Here is a 13,410-nt window from a genome sequence, read left to right on the forward strand (position 1 = left end):
TATGCAACTTTTCTTTGATTCGGCCTAGAATTGCACTGCACCCGGGAATAAGCTCCTTGCAGGGGCTCTGGAGGCGGAGTAAGGGGGGGGGAGGTCACAGGGGGGGGGGGGGGGGGGGGGGGCGGTTTCCAAAATGAAGCGGCTCAGCCCGCCCCTGGTCTTGGCACGATTAGAGAAATCAGGGCTACAAACAAAAGGCTGTGTGGAACGGTCCAAAGAGATTGGCTCAATACGGCCGAGTCATTTAGCGAGAACGTCCGACCTGTCTGCCAAGGTTAATCGTTACTTGATTCCCGATTCGCCTCATTTGTTTTCTTGTGACTTTTTACAGACGCATTACTATTACTAGAGTTTTGCTGTTTTTTAGGGACGAGTAAATGGTTCCCTTCTCTTAATTGTATCGCGCATGAAGGCGTGCAGTGTAGTTCGAGTTTCATGCAGAGAGTACGATTGCTCTTCCCTAACCAAACAATAACTATAATTATTACAATACGAAGCGTGTTTGAAGTCGGTAAAAGAGCTATGACCAGAAATAATTGGTGATTGGTTCAAGATTCAGTTCTAAAAGCCAGGGGAGACCTCTCTGAAAACAAAAAACAAAAAAATCTATGCACTCCCTATGACGGGAAAAGTTGCGCTCTAGTTTCTAGAACGGCTCCTTTTGGATACCCCAATCATGGTCGTAGTAGAGTGCCCTCGTCACAACTTCACCTGTGCATATCGTGCTAAGTGAACGCTCACAGTGCAGTGCAGACTTTATATGAACAATCTTCCCCTCCCCTTTTCCCCGTGCCCCACACCAGGGCCTATTGGCCTCCTCCTGTAATAAAGTCATCCATTCCATTCCATTCTAGAGCTACAAAATCATCATCAATGATCATCGATTGGTTGATCCCCCTCCCCCTCCTACCTTAAAAACACTACCGAAGCCTCTGGCTCTTCAAGAATATGAAGAACGTCCTCCACGACTCTATTCTGCTGTCATACCCACTACACGTATTGACGTAATCTGCATTAATGTCCAAAAGACCAAGTGATTTTTTTTTATTTATCCTCGCATGGTATATGGTATAGGAGTGCCAGGTATGAAAGTTCCACCAATCCCCTACCCTCACCCCTCATCCCAACCCTACGTTTGAGCACTGGGTGGAGCTGCTGACCAGCTCCAACCTCTCAGATCAGCGACGATTGGTGGAGAGCGCACGGATGGCCAGCACGGTCCGAGGCATGCCGGACTAAGTAAGCCTCCCACCGTCGGGTGCCCTAGCACCAGGACTTCGACTCAAATAAAGTTTATTCATCATCGTCATCACTATCCTCGCCTTTCAGTGGTGCCCACCCCAAGCGTAGCGCTTGCTGTCATTGCAAAACAAAATGTCATTGCGGGACACTGTCTCTAAAATCGAATACCGCTTTACAGCGAGGTTTTTTTATTAATAGGGCTCCGTGCATTTTTGTTGTGGGTGGGCGAAAACTCAGGTCCCGAATTTGACGCAGACCCGTTTGCTTCTATCAAAAGCTTGTACGCCTCATCGCTTGGATATGAACTTTGAGCAGATTAGTATCAATAGACACCATTTTCAAGGTCAGTATATCGTCAGGTAAATAATACTGGTTTCTCAGAGATATACCGCTGTGCGTACCGTGTCATCCGTTTTTACGTTCGCACCGCCTGCTCTTTGTCGGCATTTCAAGCGCTTGAGAGTGAAAGAGAGAGAGAGAGAGAGAAAAGAGAGAGAGAACCGTCGAGGTGAATTTTTATGTGTGCGTCTTGGGTTGATAGTTCTGCACGGAACCCTATGAGGTTTGGTGGGAGGACGTCTTATTCTTCAAGGTGTCTCGTCATTCGGTTGTGTATTATGGGCTCGAGAAGTTTTCCTAAGCAGGACGTAAGAAAAAGTCTGGTTTCCTCCGGCTCCCTAGGTGACCTTCCCGTCGTCACGAGAAGTTGCCGTTCTCCATATTGAACTACGCTTCTCTTCCGCCGCCGTACTGGGGAGGCCGCGTGTAGTACTCCGGACTCCAGCTTCGCTGGCCATCCACCTTCACAGAGTGCAATGGCTCATGAATTTTTTAAAGCGAAGTTTTCTATGCCTCGCTAATGGCGTCATGCGTCCGATCAAAAAGCACTGCAGGAAAGCCAACATTAAAAACACTGCAAGAAAGCTATGATGATGGTGAAATACATTCCCTAAGCAGGGTTGGACTTTGGCTGAGTTGAAGTGGACTTTGGCTCTGGAATTTAGCAGTTTGGATTATGGACTTTGGGAGAGTAGATTTTGGACTTTGCCTTTGACTTGGACTGCAGCCTGCGTATGAGAGAGCTTAATTCCCGTTTTAACCATCTTTCCCTTAAGAAAGGAGATTTGATTTTTTGTCTTCCCCGAAGCGAGTAAGCAGTCGGATTTAGTGGTTTTCAATTTTCGTAATTCTGTTTCCTAGATGTCACATTGCCAGTACACAAAATCAGTTTGCTAAGGCCGCTAAATATCGACCCGCTAACTCCTTCTCGTACCCCTTTTTGACCCAACTATTTTGTTTTGTTGTTTTGTGAGCAAAGCGGCGTTTTGTTTGGGCTGTATTAAGTTTCCGACACCGCCTGCAGTGTGTTTGCTTCACGCGACAAAAAAACCCCGCCGCTTTTTAACGCAGTCCCTCCCCCCTTTTTTTTTCTTGTTGCAAAAGAGCGAGGCAAAAAACACGTCGCATTGGCAGGCGCTATTCCGGGAGCTATAGAACGACTGAGCATTGTGTGTCTCGCAGACAGAGCGGCAACAACCGGACGTGAGCGATATGTATTGAATAGCAAAATGACCCTTATTTTTGAGCTGCTTGATGTGTCCTGTATAGCTGCAGTTGCCGTTCTGCGTATTCAGGGACGTGGTTTCTACGACAGTGTCGTGTAAAGATGCACAAAAAAAAATATTTCCAACGTTTAAACTATATCGAAGCGCACTACAACGCTTCTGACGTTCGAAATTCTAAACACGGTGACTTGATTTGCGAACGAAGAAATAGGCTGTAGCACTGATCTATCGAATCTTTAAAATAGCCACAGCATGACGCACATAGACCGTCCTGACGGTAAGATCAATTCCTCCGTTTTCTGACCGAATGTCCCCCATTACATCTGAGGTGACTGTGCATGCGGAAGTACAAAAGCGGGGGCGACGGATGAAAGAAACACCACTTAATTAAACTGAATTAAAATTCATCCAGGAAAGGGCTAACTAGTGATCATATATACTCGCTGAATGTAAGCACCGTAGCTTCTAAGGGCACACCCAGTCGAATGTGGCGACAAGAAAATTCCTGTAGTTTGTCGTATTTTGTGTGTCGTACTATCGTCTTGTCGTAATTTTCTGTCGTTATTCTGGCACCTGGCTATGTCACGGCAGCATAATGGCTGTCGTGACATAAAAATATAAAACAAACATTATAAGAATGTTTGTCGCTGAGAAAATTGATTTTGTCGTTACGACATAAATGTGTGTCGTAACAACAGATGGCTTTGTCGTAACAACACGGCTTCTGTTGTCACAGTGGTGGTTGGGGAAAAACGTTTAATGAGCCAAAGGGAAGGGGTAGAAGGGCGTGGTTAGCCTCCTAAGTCAACAAAGTTTTTTTTTTTTTCGTATACGACAGGAATTCTTGTTACGTTTCCGCGGTGTTACTGCAAATTCCACATGTTACATCCTAAAACACATAGTATAGCTGGTTTGTATTTTTTTCTGGGTGTACGTAACCCTTCCCTACCGGGCTTGGTTTTCTTTAAATTCACGCTACAACCATCTCCGTAATCTACAGCGTATAATACCAGCGTGATGTACGGATGCGTTCATTGACAATATCATAAATAGCAAAAGGAATTATTCGTATCCTACTGAGTGGTATGGCTCTATAATGAAAGGAATTTCAATTCAAACTCTGGGGTTTCACGCGTCGAAGCTTTTTTGGGGGCTACGGAGCACGCCCGCCTTATGGTTGATGGCTGTGAATTAAGTAGGTCATCTGGGATATATAACGTTCGCCTAAATTTCGACACGGGAGCATTTTACAGCAAATCAGTATTGTAATAAGCTCCAATGGCTCAATCATCTAAGACGACCGTAGACAGAATACGTTTTGCGGCAACGACAACTTTTTTGCGAGTGCTTTGTAGCCCTCAATTCAATGTAGCTACATTGAAGAAAAAAAAAAGAAAAACAGTGCAATTCATCGCGAATACGACCATAACCTTGGGTTTCATTTACTGGTCATAATTCGTTACTGCCCTGTGGGGTTATAAACAACTCCGCGTTCCCGTCTGCTGTCAAAACATGGGCTGCTAGGAGAGGGTTATGGTTACAGAAAACGACTGTAACTCGTGTTTTATCGGGAGAGCTTAAAGACCGATGTTGCGTGCGTGCCGGCAGACTTATTGCTTATTTTAAATTATGAAAGTTAACAGGTAGGGTAGGATTCACGTGGCCCGCAATAGGAATACTCCCAGCAATACATATCCTCAAAATTTTCCGGTAATATAATTAGCGAGTCACAATTAATAGCTCCTATAGCTACCGCTGAGTAAGGTAACGAGTCCATTTCACCCGCCCAAAAGTGCACTACGTCCTTGAAGAAAGTTTTAATTTTAAGATTAGCATGGACAAGTGGTTTATGTGCTTGCTTAAGGTTGCGATGTAGTCGGGGTTGAGGCCTGTTGATGTGAGCGCTATGTGTTCAGCTAATGTTAACCCTTTCATCCCTGAACTTTTTCTTTCTATCGAAAAGATTTTTTTGCGTGATTTCTTCAGTATGTGGACAAGAAATTGAGCCTGTGATGCACGTAATTGGCGATTTGCAGCATGACATCTAATTGGGTCATCAGGCAACTGAAATTTTGCTTGTTTTCTTAAATTTTGGGAAGCACTTAGCCCGCTTACAAAAATAACGCTTTTGGTACAAGTATTTTTGGATTTACAGCCATGTCATCATAGTGAAACTTCGGTCCTTGGGGCCACCCTGACGTCATTTTGGTCTTGCCTGCAATGCCCTACCGGAAGAGGCGTTTTTGATTAACTATTCCCTAGAAAACTAGCTGTCTTGGTTTTTTTCTCGAATTGCTAGAAAACTTTAGGTCAATGGCTTAAAAATAGGACATTAATTACCTAAACGTCACACGTGCACGAGCCACAAGGTCAAAGAAACTCAAGCAAAGCTGATTGAATTGTATGATGTGCGCAGTCAATGCTCGTGCGGTCGTTTGTCCGTCTCTGGTTTCTGGTCAGCTCAGGATGATACCGATACCAGATAGCTTTTTAGCGCAGGATTCCTTCATTACCTGGGGTGGTTCGTGTTTAAAGTGTCCTTCCGTTCATCAGTTCTTGTTCTACCCACTTCGGTTTTCTGCGAAATCGTGCAGAGCGTATACCAATGGATTGTTCTCCCTACGTATACTGTCCCTAATGTCGCTGCAGCAGCGGTATCATAGTTGGTGTACTGATTTAGAAACGTATGAAGCATGCTTCCTGTAAACACGAGGCTTTTTGTTAAAAATTTATACAATTAAAGCTCGTTAATTCAAACTTCAATATAATTCGAATTTATGGATAATTCTAACTGCGCGACTTTGTCCGGCCAAGTCCCTATAAAGTATAGGTACAAAGAAGCCCGTTAATTCGAAAGCGAGTAGGTTCCGTCACGGATAATTCGAGTGAGTGAGTGAGTGAGTGAGTGAGTGAGTGAGTGAGTGAGTGAGTGAGTGAGTGAGTGAGTGAGTGAGTGAGTGAGTGAGTGAGTGAGTGAGTGAGTGAGTGAGTGAGTGAGTGAGTGAGTGAGTGAGTGAGTGAGTGAATAGACACTATTTCCCCAATATCACGCGCCTTGCACACGGCCAAAGAAATGCCCCCTGTGTATACACACAAGGTTGCGTAGAAGGCAGAAGGGAAATTGATTTGATTGATTGATTCTGGGGTTTAACGCGCCGCGATGAGGCGCGCCGTAGTGGAGGGCTCCGGATTAATTTTGACCACCTGGGGATCTTTATCGTGCGCCGAAATCTCGTACACACGGGCAGAAGGGAAATTAGGATTAAACAAATGTAAATACGGCATGGCGGACATTTTGGAACACGCGAACTACGTTAACAAATACGCAGTGGTGTGTATGGAGCGCTGACAGAGGAGGGCATCTAGAGTTGCTGCACATATCGCGCTCCCCTGGGGGAGCTATATACAGTATAGACAGCTATATACAGGAAGCCTAAGGGAATCATATCTCAGGTCAGATGCGCAGACCCTGTCGCTGCCAATGGAGACGAGGAGGACGTGGGCGAAGCGTAGTGCGGCCGTCCGCTCAGGAGTCATGGTCGAATGGAATGCCGCCCGTCTTTTCAGTTTTTAATAGAGGGAACTAGTTTTGAAGAAGGCGAAGATGAGGCTTTCCGATGCATCCGTCCGTTAAAGCAAAAAGGGCTGGTTGTCGCCTTTAGGGACAAGAGGCAGGCCACCATCACCGGTTTTTTCAAGCATCAAACTGTTGACATGTCTTTCTACTTATTGCTTTCCATTTGCAGTGCACTGTTGCTGTTCTTGAACTTAATTATTTCAAGCTTTCAATTAGAACTGAGATGGCGTACCCTTGCGGTTCGAATTAATGAGTTTTTACTGTATATGCACACTGAAATGTTCCCATTGCGTCAGGCACAAAAGTTCATCCACGATCGGTCGTGAGGTAATTGGAATGTTCAGCCGCTACTCTCGCGGCATACGCACTGGTGCTCCATATAGACGCAGCAATACATTCAGCTCTCCGCGTCAGTGGCGCGTATACGTTCATCCTCCATGCCAACTGCGCTATAGCTTATTACAGAAGCTTTCAGTGGTGTGGTTGCGCAAGGGGATACGTAGCACATGTGTACCGGCGTGCAAGCGGCGAGAAAAACTAGTCGCTGTGCTTTCTCCGAGCGTTATTTTAAGTGCAGAGCACTTTAGGGGCCCGCCTTGTCATCGTAGCTCGCTCGCTGGACCCAAGTAGAGCCACACGGCGTTTTATTGTCGCGGCGTAACACAGAGGCTTCGAATGCCAAGCGGCTTATACAGTCATAAGTGTTCGAGACTCGTGAATCGCTGGCGCTTGTCATACATCGCCCCGTTGTTTAGTGCAAAGGAAACTGCAGGTACATTTGAGGCAAAATATACGTAATTAAGCGGCAACGCCCGCGTTCATTTAGTTAGGAACGCTCGTTGGGTTGCTTTTACGATAGTAAGCGAAAAAAAGTGGTAGTGCAACGCGCTGGCACGTGCGGGACGAAAAGCAAGCACAAAAAGAACAGAACTCCCGCTGACGCAGTTTCAGTCAGGGGGCGCGCGGTAACTGCGAAGGCGGGAAATTCGAATTGCATTGGGTGGTAGGAGAGAGCGGATAACGGCGCTACAGCCCATTATGGCGAATCACTGCTCTGCACTTCCGACAGCTTTCACATTGAGTGGAACGGCCTTAAGTTTTATGTAATAATTCGGATGAATTAATAACAAAATACTGGAGAAGAGGGGTGAGCTGTAACCGTGAAATCACAGTTTGTATAACGAGCGAACCCAGTTTACATTCTGGTGCTATTAACGTCGGCGCAATCACTCAATCCCTGAAACATTTTTTAGAACCCCGCAAGCACTTTGTGAACATGGGGAATAGAGGGGGGAGGGGGGCACGAATTGTATGTTCATTGGTGAGTTACGCGGCCAGAAGAAACCTATCAGCCGACATTGTGTTCTGCAAGATTACTCCGTGCAGAACAGAAACCTTAGAAACTCGCTCGAGATAGTGTTAAATATCGTTTTGTTTTTCTCATGTGCTTATAACTTCCGTCATAATTCTTTTTCTTTTCATTCGAGGAGAAGCCCTTTCTGAGATGCGGAAAAGTGTGATTAGGATTTTACACATGTTCACTGCCTTCGCATTCATTCTTCATGACACGGTATTCATTTACTCTTTTAATAGGAAAGCCTGCACGGGAGTGCTTGAGTGCGTGCGTATGGCTCCGTGTGCGATGGCGTTACGTACACATGTGAAGGATGTTGTCCCAGTTCAGACCAAACATGGCCGATTCGTTTTTTATAGTTTCTTTTTCTGCATTAAATTCTGACGACCGGAAAATGCACAGCTGTTGTCGGAGAACTGCCCGCGTGACGTAATGCGCAGAACAAAAGACTTTCATTTTATACATATCTATCAACGAGTCTTTTTTATAACCTACTTTTTTTATTTTCGCAAAGTGAGAACCTCCATGCGAAGCAAAATACGCCAGAAAACTAGGTTCTCACAAATAGGGCAGTTGGATCCTGAATTTACCGCTTCGAACAGTCCTGAACATCCATATCGTCTAACTTAAACCATAAGAGCATAACGACACCACTGTAGTTTAAAAAAAAAAACTACACCAGCTGCCTCCCCCGCATAAATTGCTCGTCAGACCACCGCGAACGTCACCGCTTTGTCGACGACGCTTTTCGTTATCGTCCATTCAATAAGCATTGTGTTCTCGTCGAGTTTCTAGCAACTACGCGTCCGCGAAGTCTTCGCGAAGTCCCGCGTTCGGTACAGCGTTGGAGACGGTGTCGTTTATCTCGCGTCGCGGGGGCAGCAGCCAAACGTCGTTGTGGGAGTGGGACGGCTCTGTACAATCTCGCTGCAATCGGATACGACGGCATGCCGTCACAGGAGTCACGTGAGCACTTTTCACTCTGTCAGCGGACAGCAGCGGCTGGCGCGGGTTGTTGTGGCGTTCCGCAGGCGGACGATGCGATGGCTGCGGACGTCACGGAGCGGGCGCAGCTGAATCAGGTGAGCCCGCCGAACGCTTATTTGTTGCTCTAAAACTAGCGAAGCAGCAGGGCTTGCAACTTGGCGGCGCAGCCCGTGCACGCAGCTGGGGAAACCGAGTTCGAGTTTGCACAGACTTTCCCCTGTTTGCGCTTCGGCCTCGTGGCTCGAACGAAAGTTGGCGTTTCGCTCGCATGCAACTGCGCCGGATAGGGGGAAAACGGTTGTTGAAAGGGAACGTGTGCGATTGAGACGAAATGCAGTGGGCAACCGCGATTACCAGTCCCTCCCGAGCTTATAAGCGTGGACCGCCGAATACGTTGTACCCTTTGTACACCTACTCCTATGATACTTTTTGTCCATGACCGGTAGATTGAAAAAAAAAAAAAAAAAAAAAAACGAGTGTCTCGACCCAGCGGAAGCTTGCTTTATTACCGAGCCATCCAGTCGGTTGCATCAGCTAGTTGGCTTTCCGCAATCTACAACTAATAACCTGACGCAAACACTTGGTATACGCTTTAGGAGAACGGTCGCGAAGGGTGCGTTTTAATCAAGGCGTACGAAAAGACACGAAGGAGCAGAAAAGCCCTTGTGTACTGAACTATCCCCCCCCCCCCCCCACACACACACACACACACAAACACTGTCTCACCATGATAATATTTCTAAACTTCATATATGGATTTAAATAAGTTTAATGGATGAAAGTGCGGACGAGGTCTTGGGGAAAGAATATGGTTGGCGCAGTCCTATTTCCACGTGAATCGTACGCTCCCTCTGGTTTCTTTTTGCTTTTTACTACGGAGTGTCCGTCGTGTTACCCTCTGTACTCTGCGAAAGCATTACGCTGGTGATTTCTTTATTCGAAACCACAACCAGCACACAGTCGCCACTGATTTTTAAGTGCGTCGAGAAGTAGCATCCAAAATTTATAGCCATTACATGGTTGATTGTACTTCCAGTGAGGCATGTTGGAATGTTGAGGGTACCCGTAGTACACCAACTCAAAGTGTATTCGTTTGTGAATACCAAAAATGGAACCGGGTTTCTTTTTTCAACGAAATTGCAGGATAGACCAGCTAGGAGAAAAGGTGTTTGAACCACTCGAACAGCTAGAAGGGGTTCGGGCCATCTTATACACACACCAGCAAGGCAAGCATGATAAAAGGAATCGCATATCAAGTATAGTGTAGTATAGCGGCAGGGTAATAGGAGAACTCGTTTTCTCTCCACCATGTATAAACGTTGAAATCACGTATGGGCATAAAGAAATGTTCTATGTCTTTCTTGAATGGCAGTTCATTTAGCTTCCTGAATTTGGAGAATCGCCCAGACTTTTATCTAGAGAAATCATGTTGCATGCGCACAGATAAATTTCGGCTGAGGTAAACTACTGCAACCATGTGCATCTACATCCCCCCCCCCCCCCCCCCCCCGCAATTCATCCGTGTACACATCGTTCGGAGTTCTGTTGGCGCCGGACTCCACGGGTAACCCAAACTGCACAAGGCCGTCGCATCGTCAGCCAATTTTGTCGGTCTTGTGGTTATCTTTGGCTTTCACAGGGCCGTAACCAGAATTTTTTTTTTCTGGGGGGAGGGGGGGGGGGGAGGGGGGGTTGCGGGCACAACGGCGGCCTTGTTGAAAATTTATATTGGCTTATTTTCGCATATCATGGGCATCGGTGACATATAATAAAGTTATAAAGTGTTGAAGCCATAAAATATTTCGGGGGGAGAGGGGGAAACGCCCTAACCACCCCCTGGTTACAGCCCTGGGAGAGAGAGAGAAAATTCTTTAATGAGACCGAAGAGGTCAGCCCTGCATAATGCTGGGCTTGCTACTTCAGATGGTTGGTGAACTTGTGATGAGGGTTAAACGCTTACATGAATAATACAAATAAGAAATAGAAAAAAAAACACGAAAGAAACTCCACCAGACAGACACATGAACACACATAAAAAAAAAGTCACAGACAGTCACAGGCTGGAGTCGAGTCCAGAGTCTTTGAGGAAACGCGCAAGAGCTTTAAAACCCCGCACCGCCCTGTCTTCGCTGTTCCAGGGGCCGAAAAAGTCCTCCATGCTGACAGTTCTCGCCCGTAATAAACTTCGCGCTGTCGGCCTTCATATAGGCTCTTGACTGATTCGCTTCTGATTTTAGTTGTGTGGTCTGAGGTGTACTGCGTGTGATGGATGGCTTTTAGTCAAATTCTACGATGTTGGATCATTATTGTTATAATTATTGAGTTCGTTTTCACAGTCGAAGATGTTATTGCCCCAGCCTGTCGGGCTTCAGTGTTCCGCATTTTCTGCGAACAGTAAGTGTCCAGCCCGCCCTTTGTTACTTGATCTTTCATCTCCAACCTTTTCGGCGATAGGCGGTTTCAGGGGCAGAAGTAAACCATGAAATGCTTGAAAAAAAAGGAAGCAAAATTTTACTGATTGATTGATTGTAGGGTTTAACGCATCGACGCAACGCAGGCGGTGAGGCGCGCCGTAGTGGAGGGCTCCGGATTCATTTTTACCACCTGGGGATCTTGAACGTGCGCCGAAATCTCGTACACACGGGCGTTTTTGCTTTTTGCCTCCATCAGAAAAGCGGCCACCGCAGCCAGGAATCGAACCAAGCAAAAGTTTACTGTAAGCCAGTATAAACGCTACTGCGCAATCCCGGGGCGATGTGGCTGTCTCTCTGTCGCGATGCCCTTCACATCTAACACGACATTCGGAACGATTTGTCTTCAACGCCTTAACGAAAACTATGCATTGCGCATGTCGATGTGAACCCCGAGCACGAGTCTGTGGAAGGTGAGCGTGCCAACACTCTGCCTGATATCACGGCCTCCGGGCTCCCACGACACACTGGGACTGTAGCGCGCACACTAAAACCCTCGCACATTATTCCGAACCGACACTCCTTGACGCGAGAGAATTTCTCCAGGACGCACAAGAGCCCCGGCACACTTTTTTTCGCCTTCACGCTGCCCTAGCTCCATGCGTCAGGCGACCCGTCCTACGTCATACACGAACCAGTTATCTTCCGACGCCACACCTCAGGCCACATGTATTCATTCCAACCCTTTCCCCCTGATATTCCTTATTCGTGGTCAAGCTTGACCGCTGGATCCCCCCCCCCCTTCCCCCCCTTCCGAGAAGGCCCCTCCAAGCCCGCAACCTTCGGAGAACCGTGAAACACCCCCTGAAGACGCGTAATAACGTCCCGACTGAGTCTTGAGTCGCTAAAATTAGGCTTAATCTCTCTCTCTCGCTCTCTCAGTCCCTCACTCTCGTGCACAAGTTCCTCAAAAAGCCAGAAACGTTTGCTGCACACATTACGTCGGGTACCCGCATGTCCTGCACGAGTTTCAAGAGTATACCCACTGTCTTGCTGCTTTCCAATACCTTCCACACCCGTCCCCCTTTCTCTGGGAATGACTGGTTGGCCAACCCAAGGTCCGAAACACACACAGCCCTCACGCGACCCTCCCGGAAGAAGCACTATGTGGGGCTCATCGTAGTAGCTGGACTTTGGTCTCCGCCAACATTTGGTGGCAGAGTTCATTCGTTCATTCATTCTCATCTCGGCAAGCACGTCGTACTCGTTTTTCCCGCCTGGTCGCCGTTGGTTCAGTCCTAGTTAGTGCTCCCTTCAACGTTGGGCCTGAATCCGCTCACGCTAATATGGCGGGATAAGCTATCCCGCTGGCGTTATCGATCGCGCTTAACCGGCCTGCGACGTTACGACGGGCGTGACCTGTCGGGGCCGCCGGCTTGGATTCATGCATGTTGTCATAAATATGCAAGGGTAAGCACCCATCCCCCCTCTGTACGGGTATAGAAGCGTCCCACCAGCAACTGCGGGGAATGGACGGATAGGACGCGGGATTGTTCACGCTCGCATGTCTTAATCACCTCGTGGCAAACATCGACCCCACGCCATTGTTTGCATACTGATTTGTTTCGAGAGCGTAATCTAATTGCTCGAATTCGTTCCATGCATGTAATTACCTTGCCATGCCGGCTGCAGGTTCAGGTAGAAACTTGCCCCATACATTAGAAGTTGCTGCCTGGAGGTGTTAGCACAACAGTGCGAAGCAATCGCCGCTGGGCGAACTATGGTGTCAATTCAGCGAATTTATTGCATTCAGGCGAGTGCGGATGTGAATTCAGCGACATGAATTCCCGAGTGTAAATTCCAAATGAATTGTCATTCGGGTTGTAGTAGTAAAGTACTTTATTGGGAATGGGAAGGCCGGTGGGCCAGAATGGTGTACGCAGCCATTGACCGCCGGGCTCAGCTTATCAGCTCAGTCTGTCGGTGCGAAACCCGCAAATCAATGTCGCAGAGCGAAAGAATGCCGTTCGAGGAGGAGGGGGAGGAGGAAAACGTTTATTCAGAAAAAGGGAGAGGGGAGGGGGAGAGAAAGAGTTAGGAGCGGTGGGTGGCCATCCTATTCCGGTAGGCCGCGCAGGGTCGCCGCCGCCTTCGCCCGAGAGATCAGCAAGAAAAAATAACGCCGAGCGCATCGTCCGCTGTTTTTCTTTTCTATAAGCGGTTTCCCTCTACCCTGCACTGAGTAAAGAGGCTGGACCACTGCACGGCCAGACT

At 47.4% G+C, this 13,410-nt stretch overlaps 1 protein-coding gene across 16 annotated transcripts in view; it reads left to right on the plus strand.

The window, feature by feature from the left end:
• Positions 1 to 13,410, plus strand: part of Atp8a (ATPase phospholipid transporting 8A1) — a 126,648-nt gene that overhangs the window by 21,948 nt on the left and 91,290 nt on the right. For 8 of the 16 annotated variants that reach the window (XM_077703096.1, XM_077703097.1, XM_077703100.1 and 5 more), the window contains one exon: positions 8,770 to 8,820. The exons of 3 other annotated variants lie outside the window; for them this stretch is intronic. In XM_077703096.1, the coding sequence (XP_077559222.1) occupies positions 8,770 to 8,820 (51 nt within the window). Of the gene's footprint in view, positions 1 to 8,668; positions 8,821 to 13,410 lie in introns of those variants that run through there. 5 more of the 16 variants (XM_077703110.1, XM_077703114.1, XM_077703099.1 and 2 more) reach the window with 4 other exon arrangements.

This window comes from Haemaphysalis longicornis, unplaced genomic scaffold (assembly GCF_048455015.1).
Source record: "Haemaphysalis longicornis isolate Haplotype H1 unplaced genomic scaffold, Haemaphysalis longicornis Haplotype H1 scaffold_3, whole genome shotgun sequence".
NCBI classification, from domain to species: domain Eukaryota; kingdom Metazoa; phylum Arthropoda; class Arachnida; order Ixodida; family Ixodidae; genus Haemaphysalis; species Haemaphysalis longicornis.